The sequence below is a fragment of the Urtica dioica genome, chromosome 7 (genome assembly GCF_054948205.1).
Source record: "Urtica dioica subsp. dioica isolate 48M chromosome 7, U.dioica_male_clone48M_v1_H2, whole genome shotgun sequence".
In the NCBI taxonomy this organism is placed as follows: Eukaryota; Viridiplantae; Streptophyta; class Magnoliopsida; order Rosales; family Urticaceae; genus Urtica; species Urtica dioica.
The window spans coordinates 36544415-36570133 of NC_142762.1; the positions used below are offsets into that span (position 1 = coordinate 36544415).

A 25719-nucleotide genomic window follows, 5' to 3' on the forward strand; every position below is an offset into this window, starting at 1 on the left:
AGTCATCTCTTAGAAGATATGAATTTTATAATTTAATTTCAATTTAATGCTATTTTTATTTCAAAATTGAGAATTTTGAAGTTAGGGTATTGGTTTGAATTTGATTCGCTTTTTCTTATATAAGAGTTTAATATCAATGAAAACGAGATTTGTGACACTGTTATTCACTTCAATGTATAATTTCGTCATTTTAGTTAAACATAAGGTATGAACTTGACATTTTTTAAAACCAAAGGTTAAACTCGATATTTCACTAAAACACATGGTATATATATATGTTATTTTCCCTTCAATATTTGACTTTTATTTCCTATAATTTCAGGATGTGGTTATTTCTTATATCTCGTTATTGATTATTTAAATTTTTTTCTTTGTGGTGCACTAACTTTTTTTTATCTTTTATTTAGATATGGAACCGGGAAGGATGTTCATGACCGATTCTGGTATCCGGGCACGGTGTACGCTGATTATTGGGCAAGTATTAACACTAGTGAAACCATAGACTCTGAAGCAGATCCAAACAACCATTTCAATGTGCCGTCTGTAGTTATGAGCACAGCTGCAACACCCAATGTCAGTTCTTTAGATATTTGGTGGGATGACTACTCTAACGCCAATTTGAGCCAATATATGTTATTCATTCACTTTGCTGAGATCGAACGGCTTAGAGCAAACGAGTCAAGAGAGTTCAACATCCTCTATAACGGCGCCTTCTTCCACGGCCCCATCTCCCCCTCCTATTTGGAAACCACTACGGTGTCAACTCCAACTCCTCTCTCAGGAGCTTTGCACAATTTCTCGTTACGCGAGACTCCAAATTCGACTCATCCGCCCATAATCAATGCCTACGAGGTTTACAGCATCATGTATTTCCCACAGTCAGAATCTAGCCAACAAGATGGTAATTGGGTCTTTCTTTTATGTTTGGTCTTCAATTGCTGTCAATTTTGTTTAAAACCTGTTCTTGGATATATGTGGAGCCAAAAAATCAAATTTTGGGGACTGGATGTCAAAAAGAACATAAGAGGGGGAAAATATGGGCAAAAAGTAATCCTTAAAAAAGACTCCAATTTTTTATTTTATTTTTAGTACATTTTGGGACTATGAAAAATATTATCCAACCATACAGAGTTCGTGTTGAAATAAAGTTAATAAATATTATTTATTAACATGTGGATGGTTGATTTTGTGGCAACAATTTGAGTGGGATCCACTCATCGGAATTGGATAATTCCAAGTGATACTTTGCCAAAATCGGACCTAAGGTGAATGAGAAAGTGACGAGCTGGTCTGGACCAAGTCGACTGGACGAAGTTCCAGCTCGACTGAGCGAAGTCGACTGGACGAAGTTCCAGCTCGACTGGGCGAGGTCGACTGGACGAAATGACGAAGTCATTCCAGCTCGACTGGGCTAGGTTGACTGGACGAAGTGACGAAGTCATTCCAGCTCGACAGGGCGAGACCAACGTACTCGAAGTGACGAAGTCATTCCAGCTCGACTGGACGAGCTCGACCAGACGAAGTGGTGACGAAGTCATTCTAGGTCGACTGGACGAGCTCGACCAGACGAAGTGATGAACTGTACGTTTGAGAATTAAAGCTAACGGTTTGTGTGCTTTAATTCAATGGTTTTTGAGTTTTAAATGCGCATTATTGCTGTATGATAATGCCATTAAGGCTGAAAAAACGTTGGACTGTTCGCTTGGTTTGAATTCAGAACGTTGTGTTAAATGGTTGTAATAACCTGCGTTAAATGCCTTTAAGGCTGGACGTTTTGAACAACCAACATAGCCTAGCCTTGGCCTATATGAAGAGGCTTCAGCTCTCATTCAAAACACACAGAGATATACGAGATTTCCATTTGTATTCCCCACTGTTCCCGAGCTCTCTTCTTCCCCAGAAATTTTTCTTTTGGTTTGTCGTGGTGGTAGTTTTCTCACAGGTTCTAGTTCGCCGAAGCCGAGTCTTGTGGTGCATTGCTCGTCTTGTAGTCGTTGTATCCTGGGAGGCTTTCGCTCACGAAATCCAGCACCCGTGGGAGGGCGATAAAAAGCTTCAAGGAGACCGTCCAACGGGCCTCGACTTTTTCCTTTCCGTTGTGTTTTCCGGTTTTTTTAAGGTTTAGCCGGTTGTGATGTAATCTTTTTACGTGTATTTTTCCTTGCATGCGATTTGTCTTTTATTTACGTCAATATTACAATAATATTGCTAACAATCTTGAAGCTTTTTAGTTGTTCTAACACAGGTTGCAAGGAAGGAAAAATAAGTTATTTTTCCAATATTTATTCCGGTTTGTTTTCAAGGTTACTGACTTGTGAATTTCTTTTGTAGAAAAATGTCTAACGTAAACGACTCGATGAACGTGAGTGTTGGAGGGAACGTCATTGACAACCCCTCGTTGGTGGACAACCTGACGAACTTGATCAACATCGGCCAAATCCCCGTGGCTTTGGGACAAGGCTCGATGGCGGCTACGGCCGGGAACGGACCCGCGGGTCTCGTTCAACCGATGGCAGGTTTGGGCCTAGATGGTCCGAACATGGGTGTGGCTCGAGGGCCTCCCACGGTGATGCCGGCCGAGAGTCCTGGGAAGTTTGACGGGCTCAACTTCAAACGTTGGCAACAAAAGATGGTTTTCTTTTTGACAACCATAGGACTTGCTCGGTTTTTGACCGAAGATCCTCCGGCCACTCCTCGTGAGGGTGAAGCCGACCCACAAGTGCTTAGGGCCTATGTGGGGTAGAACGAATCCGACTACCTATGTCGAAACCACATGTTAAATTGTCTCGCCGACTCTTTATACAACGTGTATAGCTCTAAAGCCTCGTCTAAAGAGCTTTGGGATTCGTTGGATCGAAAGTACAAAACCGAGGATGCGGGCTCTAAGAAGTACATTGTGAGTCACTTCCTAGAGTACAAAATGGTGGACACGAAGACCGTGGTGAGTCAAGTGCAAGAGCTTCAACTCATTTTCTACGAGATTCAAGCCGAGGGAATGACCATTAGCGAGTCTTTCCAAGTTGCCTCCGTAATTGAGAAATTGCCACCTGGGTGGAAGGAGTTCAAGAACTACCTCAAGCACAAGCGAAAGGAGATGAGTCTTGAAGACTTGGTTGTGCGCCTTCGAATCGAGGAAGACAACCGTGGCTCCGATAAAAGACTAAGAACCGTCTCCGAGCGAGCCAATGTCGTCGAACATGGCGAGAACTCGAATGGGAAGAAGCACGCCCACCAGCTTGGTGTCAAGGGAGAGACGTTCAAGAAGAAGTACCAACAAAAGATTGTTGGTAAATGCTTCGATTGCAACAAAGTCGGTCACCGAGCTGCCGATTGTAGAAAGCCAAAGAAGAAGAAGGAGGCCAATGTCATGGAGGATGATAATGACCTCCTCGTCGTTGTGGTATCTGAGGTCAACATGATTGACTCGAACCCGAAGGAGTGGTGGCTGGACACTGGAGCTACCCGCCACATCTGCGCTGACAAGAACTCCTTCTCCACCATTGAGCTGCTAGGAGATGGAGAAAAGTTGTTCATGGGCAACTCTGCCACCTCTGAAGTCAAGGGGGAAGGTGAAGTCTTCTTGAAGATGACCTCTGGGAAGGAGATGAAGCTCACCAAAGTTCTCTACGTGCCTGATATGCGGAAGAATCTTATCTCTGGGACTGTGCTGGATAACCATGGTTTTAGGATGGTTTTAGAGTCTCAAAAACTTGTATTGTCTAAGAATGGCATGTATGTGGGCAAGGGCTATGTCAAGAATGGCATGGTCAAAATGAATGTAATGGCCATCAAGGCAACAAGATATGAATAAAAGTTCTTCTTCCGCTTATATGATTGAGTCGTCTAATTTATGGCATGGTAGACTAGGTCATGTAAATTATGACACACTGAGGAAATTGATTAATTTGGAGTGTATTCCAAAGTTTAATATTGACTCAAATCATAAATGTGAAATTTGTGTTGAAGCAAAACTCACGAGAACATCCTTTCATAGTGTCGAAAGAAGTAATGAATCTCTCGACTTAATCCATACTGATTTATGTGATTTAAAGTTCATGCCCACGAGAGGTGGTAATAAATATTTTGTGACTTTTATTGATGATTGTACAAAATATTGTTACGTATATTTGCTTAAAAGCAAAGATGAAGCAATTGAGAAATTTGCTATATACAAATTGGAAGTTGAGAATCAACTTAATAAGAAGATTAAGAAAGTGCGAAGTGATCGAGGAGGTGAATATGTTGAACCATTTGGTGCTTTTTGTGCACAACATGGAATTATTCACGAAGTCACTCCACCTTATTCTCCTCAATCAAACGGCGTGGCCGAACGTAAGAATCGCACTCTCAAGGAGATGATGAATGCGATGTTGTTAAGTTCTGGGTTACCCCAAGAAATGTGGGGGGAAGCGATCTTGTCTGCAAATTATCTTCTGAACAAGATACCCCGAAAGAAGGAGGATAAGTCTCCGTCTGAGCTATTTATAGGAAAAAGACCTTCCTATAAATACTTACGAATGTGGGGGTGCTTGGCCAAAGTAATGGCTCCCGCTCCAAAGAAAATGAAGATAGGACCAAAAACTGTAGATTGTATCTTCATTTGGTACTCACACCATAGTAATGCATATAGATTCCTTGTGTATGACTCGAAAAACCCCGATATACACAACGATTCGATTATGGAATCTAAAAATGCTTCGTTCTTTGAACATGTATTTCCTTATAAGTCTAAGGAAGATGAACCGAGTTCATCAAACCATTTTCTTGAGGATATTGAGGAAATAACTCAAGATAATGATGAAGAGTCCGAAGAAGAGATAGAGTCCGAGGGACTTAGACGAAGCAAGCGAGCGAGGGTAGAAAAATCATTTGGTTCTGATTTTTTCACCTATATGCTGGAGGCTCCACCTCTAAATTATAAAGAGGCCGTGAACTCTGTTGAGGGTCACTTATGGAAAGAAGCCATAAGAAGTTAAATAGACTCTATCATGCAAAATCATACTTGGGAGTTGGTTGATCTTCCTCCTGGAAGTAAAACACTTGGATCTAAGTGGATCTTTACGAGGAAGATGAAAGTCGATGGCTCAATTGATAAATATAAGGCACGACTGGTAATCAAAGGGTATAAACAACAAGAGGGTGTTGATTACTTTGATACTTATTCTCCTGTGACGAGAATAACTTCTATTAGATTAATAATTGCAGTTGCTGCTTTACGCAATCTTGAAATTCATCAAAATGGATGTAATAACAGCTTTTCTTAATGGAGATCTCGAAGAAGAGATATATATGAATCAACCTGAGGGTTGTATTGCACCTGGTCAAGAAAAGAAAGTCTGTAAACTAGTCAAGTCGCTTTATGGCCTTAAACAAGCCCCAAAGCAATGGCATGAGAAATTCAACAACGTTATGATGTCGAATGGATTTAAGATCAACGAGTGTGACAAATGTGTGTACATTAAAACCTCTGAACATGGATATGTGATTCTGTGTTTATATGTAGATGACATGCTCATAGTGGGGAGTAATGATCGTATGGTCCAATCCACAAAAGATATATTGAACTCAAGGTTTGATATGAAAGATCTGGGAATTGCTTATGTAATTCTGGGGATCAAGATTACCCGAACACCCAATGGGATCGTACTGGATCAAACAGACTACGTTGATAAAATTCTAGACAAGTTTGGAAAGGACGATTCTGGAGTCTCGAGAACTCCCATAGACATTAGTCAACACTTGTCTAAGAATAAAGGTGAAAGCATCTCTCAAATTGAATATGCTAGAGTGATAGGCAATCTCATGTACTTGATGAGTTGCACGAGACCGGATTTAGCCTACACCGTAAGTAGACTAGCTCGATATACGAGTAATCCAAGTGATGAACACTGGAAAGCAATCGTAAGAGTATTAAGGTATCTACGATTCACTCGTGATTATGGTCTACACTACACGAGATATCCTGAAGTAATTGAAGGTTACACTGATGCAAGTTGGATATCTGATATTCAAGATTCGAAAGCCACGAGTGGTTATGTATTCACTCTGGGAGGTGCGGCCATATCTTGGAAATCCTCCAAACAAACTGTGATAACGAGATCCACGATGGAATCTGAGTTTGTTGCATTGGATAAATGTGGGGAAGAAGCCGAATGGCTAAGGAACTTTGTGGAGGATATTCCTAATTGGACAAAACCTATGCCTGCAATATGTGTATATTGTGATAACCAATCTGCTATTGGTAGGGCACATAATGTGATGTATAATGGTAAGTCTAGACATATCCGTCGAAGACATTATACCATTAGACATCTTCTCTCATCTGGAGTCATTAGTATTGACTATGTTAGGTCCAAAGAAAATATTGCGGATCCGCTAACCAAATGGTTATATAGGGACCAAGTAGAGAAGACATCCAAAGGAATGGGGCTAAAGCCCATGGCAAATAAAGCCAAGGCAAAGGAAACTCAACCATGATGACTGGAGATCCCAAGATCTTGGTTCAAAGGGACAACCTAATTGTCAAAGGCTATGTGAGGTCACTGTGGGGGAAAACCCCGAGTCCTATTCCTATATTCAAAAAGTGACTCCCGTACGAAGTTAAGCTTAGAGCTTTTAATGATTCTGTGAAATCGGATTGTTGAGATTCCGAATGAGTAATGCGGGATTACTCTTGATAAAAGAATCACCTATGTGAGAGAGAAGTGGGGCCGCTTCGAAGGAGAATTAATTGGGCTTAATTCTTTAGAAACTCTTGCAGAACCAGGCTGATGTTCAGGGCCAAAATGAACATAACCATGAGAACTGAACCTGTGTCTGGGAAATATCAGTGGGGGGTATGTGTATCGTTTATACAAAACGGCTAACAGTTCAAGGACAACGTGTCTACTGAGTAGTCAGTAAAGGTGGCATATCTTTCCGAGGGAAGGTTCAAAGGCTTTGCCTACCTATCCTATACTGGTATTGACCGTAGAATCTATCACCACATCGAGTCGTGTCTTTATAATTGTCGTCTCAATTTCATTCATGTGGGGGATTGTTGGAATAAAGTTAATAAATATTATTTATTAACATGTGGATGGTTGATTTTGTGGCAACAATTTGAGTGGGATCCACTCATCGGAATTGGATAATTGCAAGTGATACTTTGCCAAAATCGGACCTAAGGTGAATGAGAAAGTGACGAGCTGGTCTGGACCAAGTCGACTGGACGAAGTTCCAGCTCGACTGGGCGAAGTCGACTGGACGAAGTTCCAACTCGACTGAGCGAGGTCGACTGGACGAAATGACGAAGTCATTCCAGCTCGACTGGGCTAGGTCGACTGGACGAAGTGACGAAGTCATTCCAGCTCGACAGGGCGAGACCAACGTACTCGAAGTGACGAAGTCATTCCAGCTCGACTGGACGAGCTCGACCAGACGAAGTGGTGACGAAGTCATTCTAGGTCGACTGGACGAGCTCGACCAGACGAAGTGACGAACTGTACGTTTGAGAATTAAAGCTAACGGTTTGTGTGCTTTAATTCAATGGTTTTTGAGCTTTAAATGCGCATTATTGCTGTATGATAATGCCATTAAGGCTGAAAAAATGTTGGACTGTTCGCTTGGTTTGAATTCAGAACGTTGTGTTAAATTGTTGTAATAACCTGCGTTAAATGCCTTTAAGGTTGGACGTTTTGAACAACCAACATAGCCTAGCCTTGGCCTATATAAAGAGGCTTCAGCTCTCATTCAAAACACACAGAGATATACGAGATTTTCATTCGTATTCCCCACTGTTCCCGAGCTCCCTTCTTCCCCAGAAATTTTTCTTTTGGTTTGTCGTGGTGGTAGTTTTCTCACAGGTTCTAGTTCGCCGAAGCCGAGTCTTGTGGTGCATTGCTCGTCTTGTAGTCGTTGTATCCTGGGAGGCTTTCGCTCACGAAATCCAGCACCCGTGGGAGGGCGATAAAAAGCTTCAAGGAGACCGTCCAACGGGCCTCGACTTTTTCCTTTCCGTTGTGTTTTCCGGCTTTTTTAAGGTTTAGCCGGTTGTGATGTAATCTTTTTACGTGTATTTTTCCTTGCATGCGATTTGTCTTTTATTTACGTCAATATTACAATAATATTGCTAACAGTTCGTTTATGATTTTAATATTCTCCTAATAAAAATAATATCATCCTGATATATGGAAAACGTACAGTCGATGCGATTACGAAGATAAAGTTAAGTTCTAGAATAAGTAGAAACTGGCAAGGAGACCCATGCTCTCCGAAAAAGTACTCATGGGAAGGTTTAACTTGTACTTATGATGGAGCCCCAAGAATTTCATCCTTGTAAGTGCAAAGTGTATTTATACATGCCTTTTTTTAATCTACTACACCTACAATATTATTGGATTTGCCCTTTGAGCTAAGTAACTAAAATGCATTTGAGATATTCTCAGGAACTTGTCAGCAAGTGAACTAGCAGGGGAGATACCTTCTTCAATAGCCAAACTATCAATGATAGAAGTATTGTAAGTATATAATATTTTTATCATCTTATAATTAATGCGACTATGTATTTCGTCTGAATTTTTACTTTGATCTCAGAGATCTGTCGAACAACAACTTTACGGGATCAGTTCCAGACTTTTTGTCAACATTACCAAACCTAAAAATCATGTACGCAGAGCAACTTCATCGTCGTAAATCTCGCTATACATGTAAAATGACATGCTTTAATAACAATGACAGAAACTTGGAAAATAACCAGCTCAGCGGGTCAGTCCCATATGAACTCATACAGAAACAGAACAAAGGCTTTCTATCTCTAAGGTGAATTTTTTTACACTTCAAAACATGAACCTAGTTTGAACCTGCTTAAAAGCTGTTGCATGTTTCCTATTATTAACGTATCTAATTTATCTTTAACTATGTAGTATAAATGGGAACACGAATCTATGCGCATCAGCTTCTTGCACAAAGAAAAAACCTGCATCACTCTCAGTTATGGCAATTATAGCAATCGCCGCTGCCGGATCTTTAGCATTGATATCATTTGTTGCAGTTGCTTGGTGGGTTCTTATAAGAAACAGACAGCGTGGTAAGCCCTCTCGAATATCATTTGCACGCTAGATGTACCCTTAAACGAAAATAAGAATTTTGATTTATAATTTTCACTTTTTTTAAGCTAGGTTAATTTTAACCGATAAAATTAAGGCCACCTCTGCTTTGGAAAAGAGTTTTCGTGTTTAGGAAAAGTATTCGAAATTGAAAATATTAAAATTAAAGAAGTAGTAGAACTTTTAATGGAAGAGAGAACTTTGATTAGATTGATTGAAAAAGTTAAAGAGTTTAAATATCCATAGTACTGAATCTCTTGATACAACTTTTACTAGAGAATTCTCGTAATTCATAATTATCTAAGAATTACATGATTATTCTAAAATTTATTTACTCTCTAATCACTCTAGATATATTAAAGAATATTCTAAATAATGACTATTATATAAGAGGTCAATATACTACAAGCTCATACTACAAACCAGAGATAACTAAACCCAAATACTATGACCCAAATCAAGTTTATATTTCAACAATTCAAAAAAAAAATAATAAATAAACGAAATAAAAGGTCTACTCTTTCTAGGAAATTTTAGAATGTGAAAAGTGACAATAAAATGTTGGTTTACTTAAACACCGTTGACATTTTTTACAAGGTTAACCGAAATTCAGCTCTTTCTTCTTCTCATAAACATCAACAGAAACTTTGGGTTGATATTAACTGAAATTAACATTTTCCTCACCGCTACTTATAACTAATTTTCAGGTGTGGCCAAGGCAAATGATGCAAAATTTGGGAAATATCACGAAGGATCATTAAAAAAACAATTCAGCTTCTCCGAAATAAAAAAGATGACCAACAACTTTGAGAATATGATAGGCAAAGGGGCATCAGGTATGGTTTATCACGGTCACATTGGTGATGCTCAAGTCGCTGTCAAATTGCTTTCATCCACGGCGGTTCAAGGGTATCAGCAATTTCAAGCTGAGGTACTTGAAAGATTACCAAAGTTTAGTTTTATTATGTTCTTTACTTCCATCAATATATAAATAATAACATTCTTTTCTAGGTTAATATTCTACTGAGAGTCTATCACAGAAATTTAACGACTCTTGTCGGCTATTTCAACGATGAAAATCGCTCTGGCCTTGTCTACGAGTACATGGTCAACGGAGACTTACGCTCTCATCTTTCAGGTTTTTCCTTCAACACATAATTGAATAGCAGTAGCCTTTTATTAATTTTGTAAGCAAAATAGTCCTTAATAAATTATTAATTTTGTAGCATTTTAGCCATGTAACAACATATAATTTTTTTAAATGAAATTCAACATCTAAATAAAATCACCCTATTTAAAAACTTGAGTAACTTCTTTATAATTTAAAAAAAAATCATCAAATCACATTTTTTTTTCCTAATAATCCAAATTAATTAGATTAACTTTTATTCAGTGAGTCTTACTTAGATTATTATATTATTACTCTTTTTTTATTAACCTGATGATAGATATCATTGAATATTTTTTAAATATTATAAAATGGATTCTATAGATATATAGCCTTATAAACATAATAAAATTTCTTTATAGCCAACCTTTCATTAAATGTAAGCAAATAATCATGTTTTTTAATTTAATATGGCCAAATTTATGTGATGCTCAAATGGGTATAAAATGTTCGAATTGTCCAGATGACGACACATTATCCGAATGCTTATTTATTTATAATTAACAAAAAGTTGACTATTTAGTAATTAATTAGAAATTTATTATAAATTGAAGACTATTTTCCTAAAAAGTTAGTTTAATCAGACACCAAATTAAATATCACTCGTACTATAATATGCGCCAAAAAACCGAATTTATGAAACTATATGAGACAATCCCTTTAACCATTTCTAATATGGGTATGACTGCAGCTCATGCAGATGGTCAAAATGATTCTACTCCCACAATATTGACATGGGAGGAGAGACTTATGATAGCAATAGATGCAGCGCTAGGTTTGTATATCAATTATTGACCATCTATAGACATTATGTCTCATTTAATTATGCTTTAGCTAAGTTGGGTTTGGTTTAAACATATGTAGGGTTGGAGTATCTACACCAAGGTTGTAAGCCTCCTATAGTCCATAGAGATGTCAAGTCTTCCAATATTTTGTTGAATGAGAACTTTCAAGCAAAACTCTCTGATTTTGGAATATCAAAAACTTTTCCAACCGACTCTAATGCTGCTTATGTTTCTACGATTGTCGTTGGAACCCCCGGATACGTTGACCCCGAGTAAGTTTACCTAAAAAATAATTCTTATACGTATAGATTTATATAAACTACATTTGTATATACTTACGTTTCAAAAATAAGAGAACTAATCCTATGTCATTTATGATTTATTTCGACAAAATAACTCAGCCGTAAAGAAAAAACCATAAAAATATATCTTTGTATTTCATATAACTTATAGTTCTTAGTAACATTTATTTTACGGGTAACTCACGTTCAATACATTTAATTCACAATGAAAGTCAAATCCATATGTTATCAAAGGGAAGTTTTAATCAACGATTTTGTTACAGGTACTACAAATCAAACAGACTAAACGAGAAGAGCGATGTGTACAGCTTTGGAGTATTGTTGTTGGAGATCATCACAGGGAGACCTCCAGTATCCAAAGGCATGTGTATCGGAAATTGGGTTGCTTCGATGATCGGAAAAGGCCTCATCGATCACGTCGTAGACTCGAGGCTACAAGGGAAATTCAACCTCAACTCTGCTTGGAAAGTTGTTGAAACAGCAATGAGTTGCGTGTCTCTGAGGTCGGCGGATCGTCCAAACATGTGCGAGGTTGTGGGAGAACTCAAAGTGTGCTTGCAAATGACACAGAAAATGGAAGCCATGGAGAGAGATTTAATAGATCAATCGAGTGTAACCATTCCTTTGTATTTCAACACTGATGATTATCTTACAACTCAACCCTCAATAAGGTAGCTTCACTTGTTTAGCTCTTTCTACCTATCTGTTTTATAAGCTCTTGCAATGTTCAACATTATTATAAGAGGAGCATAAAGATTATATATTGCTGTACAAGCTAAATATGGCTACTAGTAAAGTAAGTTTATTTGTGTTATTTCATTGATCGGCTATGTTTGTTGTTTGAAAAATCTGCCCGAGATGACCCGAGAAATTTTCATTTTTTAGTTTAAAAATATTAAATTTTAATTGGAAGTTATTCTTATTTCTAAATCCTTTTTAAAAAAATTAATGATATTTTAGTTATCTCCAATTAACTTAATTAGCATAATCTTTATTGAAATAACTTCACGTGATTAAGATAGTTGTTCAACTAGCGTGTGGAACAACTTGTTGCATAACTGATTGCTTTTAATAGTTTTAATCAAGGTGATAAACAAACAAAACAATCGAGCAGAAAGCAATAAGGACACACAAGAATTGGTAACCCTGTTCAGTATAAACAACCTATTCAGGGGGACTGATACGTCCGGGTGCGGGGTGCAAATAATCCACTATAATCAATCGTCAAATGAATATAAATATTAAGTTTGACAAAACTCTCTTTTTCAAACACCGTCGTCTTTGACCTCTTCAATGGATGTAGATCTGGGCTCTCCTCATATTAGAGACTCTCTTTCTATGTTTCACCCAATCTTTACCCGAAGATTATCAAGAACGTCAATGCAGAAACACGCACTTGCAAATATATGAAAGTATTGAAGGCTTCTTGTCATTCCATAGTTCACAATATATAGGTCTTAGCAGTACCAGTACGAATGGACACCATGTTTATCATGTAGCAAGCTGTATGAACAGCTTAAGAATAGTTCGATTCTTGCGCTCTACAACTTCATTTTGCTGTGGAGTGATCGGTGAGGAGAATTGATGAAAAATCCCTTGTGATTCACAATAATCAGAGAATGCCTTGTTCTTGAACTCCCTTCCATGATCGCTGCGAATAAAGGTTATCCCAATCATTTTTCCCCCTGAAGCTTGGTAACAAGTTAATGAAGACTTTAACTGCTTTTGATTTTTCTCTGAGAAAATCCACCCAAGAGTATCGTGAGTAGTCATCAACACAAACAAAAACATACTTCTTAGCCCCCTAAACTTTCTACCTGCATGGGACCCATCAAGTCCATATGTAGAAGTTCAAGAGGTCTTCTAGTGTTGATCTAGGGGTAGCTTTAATGAGCAGTCTTTGTCTGTTTGCCAATCTGACACTTTCCGCAAACAATACTGAGATCTCATGTGAGTTCAGGGATGCCTTGAACAAGACCACAAGTAGTAATTTTCTTCATATACCTATAGTTCAAATGCCTCATTCTCCTATGCCAGAAGCTCATCTCATCAGACTTGCTGATCATACAAATTGCTTGAGAAGTAGTTCGACCAACTTCTAGAAGATAGAAATTGTTAGAAATTCTATTTCCTTCCATGACACATTTGTTTCCTTTATCAAACACTTGACATCTTTCTCTTCTACACTCAACACGATGATACTTGTCACAAAACTGACTGATGCTCAAGAGATTTGCCTTTAATCGATCAACATGATTAAGATAGTTGTTCAACTAGTGTATGGAACTACTTGTTGAACAATTGATTGCTTTAATAGTTTTATCAAGGTGATAAACAAATAAAACAATCAAACAGAAAGCAATAAGGACACATAAGAATTGGTAATTCTGTTCGGTATAAACAACCTACTCGGGGGGGTTGATACGTCCGGGTGCAAACAATCCACTATAATCAATCGTCAAAGAATATGATTATTAAGTTTGACAAAACTCCATTTTGCAAACACCATCATCTTTGACCTCTTCAATGGATGTAGATCTGAGCTCCCCTCGGATTAGAGACTCTCTCTCTATGTTTCACCCAATCTTCTCCCGAAGATGGATCAAATACGTCAATGCATAAAACACGCACTTGCAAAGTCCGATCAAGGGATAATCAAGAAACTTGCAAGAATCAATAGCTAGTTGTCGATGAAAATCTTCGTGTAGAGAGACTATCTAAAGGTATAAGGCAGCGTGAATTTACCTACCAAAAAATGACAATGACCTAATTCACTCAGAATGAGCTTTATACTAGGTCATGTCTCAAATCTCTCACGTATCTCACATAATCTGAAACCAAATATCAGATAAAATATACCCAATATATTCTAAACTGAGAAACATGAAGTTTCCAGTTTTGGTCGCACGACAGAACATCATAGAACAAGTAGCCCGAGTCTTGTACATCTTCTTGCAGCTTCTCTCAAACAACTTTAACATAATATTGATTTGCCAAACAAATCATGCCACATAGGAACTAACATCTATCTATGTGAAAGTTTTAAATAAATAGATATTTTGACTCTTTTGCTTCATCACCCTTAGCAAAAACTACTTTATATATTTTTTTAAAAAGTTTATCACCGATTCGGTCACTTCAAACATAAATTTTTTTATATAATCAAGGTTTAGAAAAACATTAAACAAATAGCTAGGCTGACGTGTAAATAATCCTTTGTTGTTCTTCTTATAACTAGTTAATTATATTTTACTTAAAAAAACATAATTTATATAAAAAAATCTTTAATTTCAAATCACAGAATTGCTACATACGTTGAGCTTAATCATCTTATATTTGAGCATACCTGTCAAGGTTTATGGAAAATGCATACTAATTCTATGTGGTTTAATTTAATTTAATTTTAATTTTTGTATTGTTTTTGTTTTCATTTTTCTCTTTGTAAGGCATGATTCAGAAGCAGAGAGATTGGTGCGACTAGACCACATCGGTGCAACGGCGTGCACATGGGCATGGAAGTTCCTTAATAGGATTAGGTTTCAGCCGCAAGAGCGATACTTTGGGCTAATACAGCGACGACAACCGGAGATTAGGTCATTGTCGATCAGAGGCTTAGAGCCGTAGATGAAACGACGACAACATCATAAATTTTAGATTTGTTAGGTAACGCTAATAGGTGCTGATTTTATAGAGTTTACAGGTTTTATATTTATGAATCGTTAGTATTTTTTTTTTTGTTAATTGTCGTTACTAGCAGCTGGTCTTGTATAGTTTCGGGTTTCTTTACTTGTGAATCATGAGTAATTTTTTGTTAATTAACGTCAATAGAAGGCTCTGATTATGGTTTTTGTGTTTTATATTTATGATCATTAGTAAATTTTTGTTAAGTATCATTAATAAATTTATGCGTCTTTAAATTGTAGTGCACTAGCAATTCTAATTTTTTTTCGATGCAAGTGAAATTGAAATGTAACAATTTTTTTTTGAGAAATAATTGATTGTTTGCATATAGGGAAGCAATTACTTAATTTTTTGGATTCTAATTAATTTCTTTTTTATTTTAATTCCTGAAAATAAAAAATTAAAGACATTCGGATAAAAGACTAACAAGTCATGACTAGTTATTAGAACTTTCAAAACGTTGGTCATACTGACATTACAATGTTGTAAAATTACTAGAAGTCTAGAGTGCCCATCTTCATAATTAACAAAGCCACTTGGAATATGATGACTCCATTATAGTAAACCAAGGTTTTAAATGCCGGAGAAATTCGCCGACATTCGCCAGTGAAGTCGCTGCCGGAGCACTGACAGCAGACGAAGACTTGTTTTTTGGTTTCGTCGTATAATATTGTTTGATTTTTGGGAAAACGACGTGTCGCCTGATATCTTCGATCGATCTCTCACATTGCTGAGAAAGTTATGATAAGTCATTTTCATTCAATGTCTCTTGTCTTTGATTTAACCCTAATTTTGAAGCTCTCGGTATTTCAAAATTGGAAAGTTGATGTGTGTTCGTGTTTTGGATTAGAGAATCCGAGGAGATTCAGTAGTTTTGGATCAGAGGCTTGCTTACGCGGATGAGCGAGGTCCGCTTGATGAGTTTCAGATTCGTTAATTAATGTTAATAAATGTTGATTTTGTATGTTTTTCAGGTTTTATACTTCGTTAGGAATTTTTTTTTTGTTAATTATCATTACTAGGTGTTAGGGTTTTTACTTGTGAATCGTAAGTAAATTTTCGTTAATTAACGTTAGTAGGCACCGGTCTCTAATAATTTTTAAGTATTTTTGCTTCTGAATCACTTGTATTTTTTTTAATTATCGCTTATAAGTTTATTCGTTTTCAGATTTTGGTCCCGTAACAATTAATGTTTTTTCGATGAAAAGGAGAAATGGAAGGGTGACGATTTCTTTTTTGAATTCTTTATAAACAACTAGTCTACTTATAGAGGGGACTTTTAAATTATAGCCCAACTATATATTTATTTAGGGAAATAGCCCATATTTCTCATACTTCCAAAATTGCCCTTGGTTTCATAAAACTTCGTTCTTATTTGTTTGTTAATTCTAGATTTTTTCCAATTATTCATCATCGGATGTGAATCATGGAATCGTTTGCCAAATCGGAGACATGTATTTTATTTTTTCGAATGGTAAATAATATTTACTATCGGGTGGCCCGACTGTAAATATTATTTACCATTAAAATTATCCTGCGATTTGCAACCAGAATATTCGACAACTCATTTGGAATAGTAGGATCATCGAATTCGTAGATGTTCTTCTATTGTTCTTATATTATCTGTTCGTTTAGGTTAGTCATTTAATCCTTCTTAGTTTATGTTTGTCTAGTGTATGTGTTTAGGTTCTTTAGTTTCTTACAACTTCTTCTTATTTGGTTGTTGATTCCAAATTTTTTCCAGTTATTCATCATCAGATTTGAATCATGGAATCGTTCTTCAAATTGGAGACGAATATTTTATTTTTTCGAATGGTAAATAATATTTACTATCGGATGGTCCGATAGTAAATATTATTTACCATTCGAAAAAACATATTTTATAGTTAATCTAACACAGAATTGATCGGAGATGCGGGGAAGGGTTTCGATTATGGTGTTCTATGGGTTAATCGAATTGGAAATAATATATACTTTCCATTTTTTCCATGTCTGAGAACGGATACGCTTCGTCGGCTTCGGAAGTGGCGAAATCAGAAAATTGGTGGTGGAAAAGGAGGTCGGACGCAATATCGAAGGATTGAGGGATTCGAAATCGACGGACAGTTCGGAGGCAATATCGGAGGATTGAAGGATTTGGAGTCGGATCCGAAAATTTTGGTGTGTATTTGATGAGGGGTAAGATAGGAATATAATATTGTTTGGTAGTGGATTGAGCTAGTTACCTAATTTAAGTAATAGTTGGGCTAGAATTTTAAAAAATGTGGTCAATTTGGGCTAGATACCTAACCGACCCTTCTTTTAAAAGTAATTAATTTAATGTATTTAGGAAAATAATTACTTAATTTGTGAGATTCTAATTACTCTCTCTTTTTTAATTTATGAAAATAAATCATTAAGGGCATTTGGGTAAAATGCTAATATATCATGCCTAGTTAATTAAAACTTTCAAAACATTGATTATATTGGAGTTAAAACGTTTCAAAATGACTAGTTGGCTAGAGTGTCCGATGAAATTTTATTTTCAAATTTTAAGTGATTAAACTATTAAAAATTGTGAATTGCTCGTTAATTACAAATAAGTAGTCATTCGAATTTGAATGATGCATCATTGGACAATTCAAACATTCTATATATACTTTTTGTGTCTTATATGAATATGGGTATTTATGTAAATTTAACAATAGCAATAAAATGACATGACTATTTATTTATAAATAATAAAATATTAATTTTATAATAATTTTATTATTTTTAATAAAACTATATGTCAAATGAATTATTTTTCCCTCATTTTTCCGGGTCCCTTTTGGACAGAAGATGGAGTTTTCGGGTTGTATTTTGGAAAACTTAACAAGTTGGTTTAGTATTTTTACTCTGTTTTTACAGGAGTAGATAAACTAAAAAAATATAAAAGTTGAAAAGAAAATTAGTGTTAAAATGCGAATTGGTCTTGATTTGCTAGTGGTGTCGCTATAAAGAGCGAGGGTCATTGAAACAAAAAAGAGAGAGAGTGAGCGCGAGAGAAATTAGGGCTGGCCGAAAACTGAAGAGCAGGTCGTAGAATTTTCACGTCAAGGCAAGGAATCTTTTATTCCACTTTCTTTTTGTTTGAATTTCAGAATTAAATATACATGATTTGAATAGAGAATCAGAGTTGGGAATTCTGGAATTGAATGGTTTTGGTAATAAAATTCAATGATGATTCGACATTTGTTGTTGGAATTGTTGTTTGACACTTACACCTCACTTTCCACATATTGCTTAAACCGATTAACTCTTAGGCATGTTTGGTTGGTCCATTTTTAAAGGAATGGAATGGAATGCATAAAATGGGATGAATGAACCATTCCATTTGAGAATGAAATATTTTTCCCAAATTGACCTTTTCGATAACTAAGCCGTGACGGACTCTCGTGGAGAAACCCGAAACCCTCCTATACCCACACTTCTCTCTTCAAATTGCTCCCGTCGTTAACAGTTTCAGTGAATTGCTGGCCGGCGAGGTCCATCAACGAACTTGTCGACGATAACGGTGACAACAACATCAGAACACTTTCGCTTAACCAAAGAATCAATCACACTCCCTGGTTCAGGAGTACGATTCAGAATGTCTTTCATTTTTATGCTTTCTTTTTTTTTTTGTTCTGAATCGTTTTGGGTAAAATAGGTCTTGTCGATGTTCTCTCCAACTCTCGACCTTTTTTTTCATGGCCTTCGTTCGTAAGCAGACCATGCAGTGCGTTTTTCATTTTTTTTTATTATAATTTATGATGGATGAATGTTTGTTCTTGATTTGAAGAACACCATCACTGTTTTTCTAGAAGTATTGACATCTCTGTATATCAGTTTATGTTTGGTTCATAAATCTATTTTATTTTATATGTATCTATATATATATATATATATGTATATGTGTGTGTCTGTTCATCAAGATAGGAATGACTAGACCCAATTGTTTATCAGACTCAGCACATAATTTCCATTACTATTACCATTCTTATTCCCATTCACATTCCATTCTCACTTTTATTTTCTACCAAACATGCCCTTGGGTATAGCATCAAACGCGGATTTTGTTTTTACATACGTAGACACATTGTTTTTTATGCTTTTTTCTGGTTTGGGACTGTGCACAGCCTTACACTGACTCAATCTTAGTTTCACACGTTCAAGCAGCTAATGGCCATCGCCGCCACCATTTCAGCTCCGGTGAGCTCGCCGACTTCACGCTCTTTCTTTTCTCTCCGCCGCCCCTCTCCTCCGAGCTTTCTCAGAGCGCCGGTCTCCTCCAAAACTGTCCCCACCTTCCGGGCCTCACCTTCGATGTCCCTCACCGCCGCGGCCGCCTCTCGTCCCTCCTTTTTGGATCGGAAAAGCTCCGAATTCCTTCATTTCGTCAAGTACCACGGTCTCGGCAACGACTTCATTCTGGTTACTGCTTTCTTCTTTAATCATCTAAAGATTGATTCTTTTAAAGCTTGTTGTTGATTTCTAATTAACTTTTTACTTGCTCTTCAAACTCAATTAGGTTGATAACCGAGATTCTACGGAGCCTAGGGTCACCCCCGAGCTAGCAGTGAAGCTCTGCGACCGCAATTTCGGAGTTGGCGCGGACGGTGTGATCTTCGCAATGCCTGGCATCAAAGGCACCGACTTTACCATGAGAATCTTCAACTCCGACGGAAGTGAGCCCGAGGTGATTTTTCCACTGGACCTCCATTCATTATCCGTTTTTGTTTTTGTGATTTTTAACACTTTGATGCTCTTCTTGTAGATGTGCGGTAACGGAGTTCGGTGCTTTGCTCGGTTCATTGCCGAGCTTGAGAATTTGCAAGGGAAGCACAGGTTCTCTTTTCACTTCCACTTAGGATTTACTTACTTATTTTTTATGAAAAGGAAGAGAAGTAGTTAAGCGTCCCTAATTAAGATTGCAGTTTTAAAGTTCACACCGGTGCTGGTTTGATTATTCCAGAATTACAAGATGATGGACAGGTATGCTATATTACTGTTGAGTATGAATCTGATGATTACATTAGCTAGCTTTTTGAGGTTTGGCATCGTTTATTATGAATCAAGGTTAAAGTTGATATGGGGGAGCCGGTACTCGAAGCAGAGAATGTACCGACAAGACTAGCGCCAAATATGGGTCAATCAGTTGTGAAGTCAGGCCTAAATGTTGATGGCAAAACCTGGAATGTGACCTGTGTTGGCATGGGAAACCCCCACTGCGTAACATTTGGCACAACCGAGGATCAGGTTGGCTTCTTTCTTTCAACTATGTATTTGCCAAAGCGATTTGGATATTAGTATGTTACCCATCTTGAGTTGTTTTTAACTCTTGTTTTGATGATGGGGTGTGCAGAATTTGTTAGTCGATGAACTAAACTTGGCTGAGATCGGACCCAAGTTTGAGCATCACGAGATGTTCCCGGCGCGAACCAACACAGGTCAGGATTCGTGTTTGAAATTTGAATTAAGGAAATACGGAAGTTCCGAGTCGGTAGTGAAAATGTTTTTCTCCGGGCAGAATTTGTGCAAGTTTTGTCTCCGTCACATCTGAAAATGCGAGTCTGGGAGCGCGGTGCAGGTGAGTGATTGTGCGCTTTCTTATTCTAAGAAGAGAGAAACAACACTGATTGATTAAAAAGAGCGTGAATCGTGATTTCAATGGTTTAGGAGCGACATTGGCTTGTGGAACTGGTGCTTGTGCATTGGTTGTGGCCGGTGTTCTCGAGGGCCGCGCTGCCAGGGTATCACATCTATCTCTCTCTCTCATGTATGTGTATATATATACATACATACATAGAGGCTTACACTCTTTGCTGTGTGTGTGAATGCAGGATTGCAGAGTGGACTTGCCGGGGGGACCGTTGCAAATCGAGTGGAGGGAGGACGATAATCACGTCTACATGACCGGCCCTGCTCAGGCTGTCTTTTACGGCTCTCTGCAACTTTGACTTTTGACATTTCCTTTTTGTCGTTGACTTGTATTGTTATGGATAAAATAAATAATCATGGAGTCGTTTATTATCATTTGCGGACGCAGTTGTGCTTGCTTAAGAAAGCCTCGCCCAACTTTTTTATGTAGACAAAGGCTCTGGCCGCGGGAAAAGGAGACGTGCTCGCCTACCTCACTGCCGTCAATGACCTATGTGCTTCTACCCGAGTGACGAAAAGCCTCAGCAGAAAGAAAGAAAAAAAAACCGACATGAAAGAGAATGGTAAACTCTTCTCATGATTTGGGGGTAAAATGCAAAGCTCTGATGAATCAAAGGGTTCCACAAAACAGACGGTAAAGTGGTGGATTGATGAAGAAACAAAAATAAGGTTTGGGATAAAGTAAAATGTCTTTGCTCTGTTGGATTTTGTTGTTAATTGGAGTAACGCCTGAAAAACAAGATGGGCACAGACATAGCAAGCTTCTAATTCATGGTTGCGAGTGAACAATTATCTATCTCTCGAGACTATAATATTCAGTTTTGGTGTTTTGTTTTTTATGATCTTCTAAATATTTTTTGTTCCTAAATCTATTTTATAATGGACAGAATGAGCTTGTGTAACATTGAAAAAGTTTAAGAGAGACGTGTGTCATGATTCAAAGATCAAGGGGCATTGCCTAAAAATTTAGGGATAACTTTTTTAAATTAATCTTACTTAGAAGAACTTTCAATAATGACTTCATAGCCATTGTTATCAATATACAATCTCACACTTTTTGTTAGTTTTAGTCCCAAATTCAATTTAAGAATTAATAAAATTGATGAAATGTGGATCGTATTTTCTTGAATAATTTTTTTTAACATTTGTCAAACATATTCGTTTGCAATTTTATGTGAGCAATTCATCTTCAAAATTCAGTGAGGTTTGTTTCGATTTTGTCATCATATTACTAGATTTTATTTATATTATTCTTGTTCGTTGCGGTTTTTTTTTACATTGTACATAAAATTTTTACATGGTACAAAAAAATGTATTTTAGTTTATTTCATGTTTCTCTCATTTTTAAATTTTCATTTTATGTGATTTATTTATTTTCAACGTTGAATTCCTTGTGTTGTTTAAATGAAATGGTTTATTGTTTATATGCTTGTTCAGCAACCAGCTTGCATATAGTTCATTCATGAGATTTATTTTTATTAAAATTAAGATAAATCTCTTGATTGGATTTGCTCATTTTACCATACGTTCGAACTACGTGTGGTTTCATCTGATTTCATTCATGGGTCCGACTCCGACTTACTTGAGAGGTCAAGTCTATCCTTGTATAACAAAGTATGTGCATTAGTGATCGGATAGCTTCTATGATCTAATAAACTTACTTAGGTTTTCCAAAAAAAAAAAGAAAAAAAAAGGAGAGGTTTTCGATAAAGAATTGAACAATTTATTCGCCGGTTAAGACAGAAAGCGTGTAATTGGTCAAAAATACCAGACATAACCCACCGAAAGCTCAATCGGAAAGATGTTCTAAAATAAAAGGGTGTAAATCGTGACTTCCATTTTACCATCGGAGAGAGAGAAATGGGTGGTTGTTGCAATATGAACTCAGCAGCAATGGCAACACTATCATCGTCATCATCATCATCACCGTACTTCCAATCCAACACTCTCTTCTTCTCCCCCAAATCTCGTCCTCTCATCTCCGTCCACCGCTCCGGCACAAGCAAGCCCGCTCCGACCAGGTTCTTGGTAACCCTGTTTCCTCTCTATTCTCTCTCCCTTCCACTCTTAAATATGTCCAGATTTCTAATCGCCCTTGTTGGCGTGACAACGACAGGTTCTGGGGAGCGCCGCGGCGGAGCCGCTGAGGGTCATGATTTCTGGAGCTCCCGCTTCCGGTAAGGGAACCCAGTGTCAACTCATCACTCACAAAGTACGTCTCTTTTCCACAAATCAAATAAATTTCTTTTCTGTTTAATAGCCGCCTTGGAAGTCATAGCCATTGATAAATTAGACAGTGTATGAGTGTTAGTGTCCAAATTTTAGTGCTTTTTTTTTCAAGTGTTTTTGGCTTGGCTGGGTATTCATATCCTCTATCGCCTCAGATTGGGCTGAATCGGGAAATAGAAGTTCTTGTTGATGATGTGAAGATCAAGTGTTTCAATTTGTTGCTGTGTAGTATGGGTTGGTGCATATCGCTGCCGGGGATTTGCTTCGAGCGGAAATCGAGAGAGGGAGTGAAAATGGGAGGCGGGCAAAGGAGTATATGGAGAAAGGGAACTTGGTCCCGGACGAGATCGTTGTCAATGTACGAGGACTCTCACGTTCTCGCTTGCGATATATATATTAATCACAATGTCGCTTGATTATCATTGTCCATAATCTTGTAGATGGTAAAGGACCGGTTGTCCCAGCAAGATTCCTTGGAAAAAGGATGGCTTTTGGATGGGTATCCACGGAGCTCGTCTCAGGCGCTCGCCCTCAAGAATTTCGGGTTTGAGCCCGATCTTTTCATACTCTTGGAAGTAAGAAATTCACTTACTTTTCATCTCTGAAAACATGTTTTTTTTTTTTATTGGAATTTTTCTATTATGAGAATTTAATGGAGCTGAGTTTTGCAGGTTCCGGAAGATATCCTCGTTGAGAGAGTTATTGGGCGAAGATTGGATCCCGTTACGGGGGAGATATACCACTTGAAGTACTCTCCTCCCGAGACTGAAGAAATTGCATCAAGGCTCACTCAACGCTTTGATGATACCGAAGAGAAGGTTCATTATATTACGTTTTTTACCCGGTGTTTTAGTAGCTCAACTCACTAAAGGATGTCTTTTCTATCATTTTCGCTTCGATACTCTAGTCTAGTCAAGCTGGTATGTTACTTTGAAGTTCACACTCTGCTCTTCGTGATTTTAGGTGAAGCTGCGATTGCTCACACATAATCAAAATGTCGAGGCGGTTCTTTCACTGTACGAGGACATTACAATCAAGGCAAGTTCTATCACTAAATCTTTCAGTCTGAGTTATTAGTACCCATTTTGTAAGGATAGATGAAAGATGAGGATCATTGAAATGAGCCAAATGGTAGATCGGAGAGCATGAAACTGAACTCTATAAACTTATCATCTGTGCGAAACACTTGTGTCTACTTACAAGTAATCTTTAGCTTTGTAGTACATCTGAACACAACCATTAACAGTAAGTACCCAAATAAAAGGGAAATTAGGAAAACTAGCTCAGATTCGCAGACTTCACTATCAACCAGTGGACACACAAAAGTTCCCAGGACAAAACTGCAAAATGTTTTACCCTGCAAAACTTGGTATATAAATGCAGAGTCATTCATAATATTCACTTTCCAAGGAAACTCTTGGATCCTGAAGAGGAAATTAGTAATTTAGTCAATTACATTTTCGTATAGTTAAGTGATTAAGGTGTGCCATTATAGTTAGGGAAAAGAGTTATTAACTTGGTTATTTTATTTTCTTTAGCTGGAAAGTAGTATAATCAGAAAGATCGGTTCACCTCCAAAATTGTGGGCTGAGTTCGTCAATAATACTACTAATCGGTGTATCAGAAGAAACATACGGACTCCCATTAGAGTGTAGAAATGTAAACACAGTTAACAAAAGCAAATGAAGAAAGAAAGAGAGAATTAATGGTGGTGAATGTTACTTCTATGATCCAATTACAAGCTGTATTTGAATTCAGCTTTTGACTGAAAAATTTAAGAAATTGGGTAGTTTTCTCTAGTAAGAAAATCCAACTAGGAGATTAACTCTGCTTGTTTATGTGTTTGATTGATTCAGATAAAAGGTAACGTTCCGAAAGAGGATGTGTTTTCGCAAATCGACAGTGCCTTGGAGAATCTTCGTCGGAAGAAGGCAGAGCCGAGCTCTCTTGCAGCATAGAAATAAATATAAAAGGAATTAAGTTAAAAAAAAAAAGACGCCATTAAATTTATGTCTACCTTCCTCAATATTCCCAAGCCAAGAAACAGGAAGATTTTAATTTCTATTTTTTGTAATTTTTAATTATTTATTTATGAATAAGCCTTCTTATTTTTATACAACCCCCACAAGAATGTGACCCCATCATCATATTCATATGCTGTGTACAGAAATTATCTTTCCGTCCCAGAATGATGTCTTGAAAATGACAACATGAAAAAATAAAAAGAACAGAAACAAAAGGGGTACTTTTTTGCATTACGAGTTTGGTATCAGTTCTTTATTACAACTGTTCGGATGATAAAGATGTCTAGTGTGAACGCTTCATTTAAAATGTGTCGAATTGTGCGAAAGTCACAAAAGAGTGATTCGGTAAGATGAAATATATTCTAAAAATAGGTACAACCAACAAATATTAAAACTATGTCTACAACATATATTATAGGCATATTCCATTACGTAATTTTTTAAGCGACTTTTTTTTTTCTTCCTTTCGTGGAACTACTCGCATTAATTTGGACCGCCATATTAATGTTGTGGGAGTAGGAGTTCTTGTGAGGGTTTCTTTTCCCATGAAAAGTGAGTTTGAAACTTGAAAAGAAGAATTATGAAATTAAAGTCTTACCCCTTTTTTCAATATCATCAATTATTTAAAATAATATAAAATAAAAAAATATCATAACCTATCTTCGTGTCAAAAGGAATACTGTTTTTCAATCTGCATGCATGCATGCATTAATATCTTTACAATTCCAATGATTGAGAACAAATGTCAAGACGACGTCCAGCTATTCCTAGACTTCTTAGCTT

General features: G+C 37.2%; 3 protein-coding genes across 5 annotated transcripts; all 3 read left to right on the forward strand.

The window, feature by feature from the left end:
* Positions 1–3094: 3094 nt before the first annotated feature.
* On the forward strand, positions 3095–12088 carry LOC149391187 (putative LRR receptor-like serine/threonine-protein kinase At1g05700). The gene is made up of 11 exons (XM_089619953.1): positions 3095–3287; positions 8184–8316; positions 8427–8498; positions 8575–8646; positions 8719–8799; positions 8904–9067; positions 9794–10017; positions 10098–10224; positions 10946–11029; positions 11119–11311; positions 11605–12088. Exons 1-11 carry the CDS (start codon positions 3095–3097, stop codon positions 12014–12016), a joined length of 1755 nt encoding a protein of 584 aa, XP_089476079.1. The 3' UTR covers positions 12017–12088.
* Positions 12089–17968: 5880 nt separating this feature from the next.
* Positions 17969–21520, forward strand: LOC149391188 (diaminopimelate epimerase family protein). 2 transcript variants are annotated; one of them, XM_089619620.1, is made up of 10 exons: positions 17969–18101; positions 19202–19456; positions 19554–19721; positions 19800–19870; positions 19960–20017; positions 20102–20281; positions 20388–20472; positions 20553–20612; positions 20702–20775; positions 20866–21520. In XM_089619620.1, the coding sequence occupies exons 2-10, from the start codon at positions 19205–19207 to the stop codon at positions 20980–20982; spliced, it is 1065 nt and encodes a 354-aa protein (XP_089475746.1). In that variant the 5' UTR covers positions 17969–18101; positions 19202–19204; the 3' UTR covers positions 20983–21520. The 2 variants fall into 2 exon arrangements, with proteins under 2 accessions (XP_089475746.1, XP_089475747.1); XM_089619621.1 differs by lacking the exon at positions 17969–18101 and having other exon boundaries at positions 19185–19456.
* Positions 21521–22147: 627 nt separating this feature from the next.
* On the forward strand, positions 22148–25029 carry AMK2 (adenosine monophosphate kinase). Of its 2 annotated transcripts, none has more exons than XM_089621462.1 (7): positions 22148–22711; positions 22800–22895; positions 23142–23270; positions 23353–23487; positions 23584–23730; positions 23876–23950; positions 24769–25029. In XM_089621462.1, the coding sequence occupies exons 1-7, from the start codon at positions 22544–22546 to the stop codon at positions 24868–24870; spliced, it is 852 nt and encodes a 283-aa protein (XP_089477588.1). In that variant the 5' UTR covers positions 22148–22543; the 3' UTR covers positions 24871–25029. The 2 variants fall into 2 exon arrangements, with proteins under 2 accessions (XP_089477588.1, XP_089477589.1); XM_089621463.1 differs by having other exon boundaries at positions 22153–22704.
* The last annotated feature ends 690 nt before the right edge of the window (positions 25030–25719 follow it).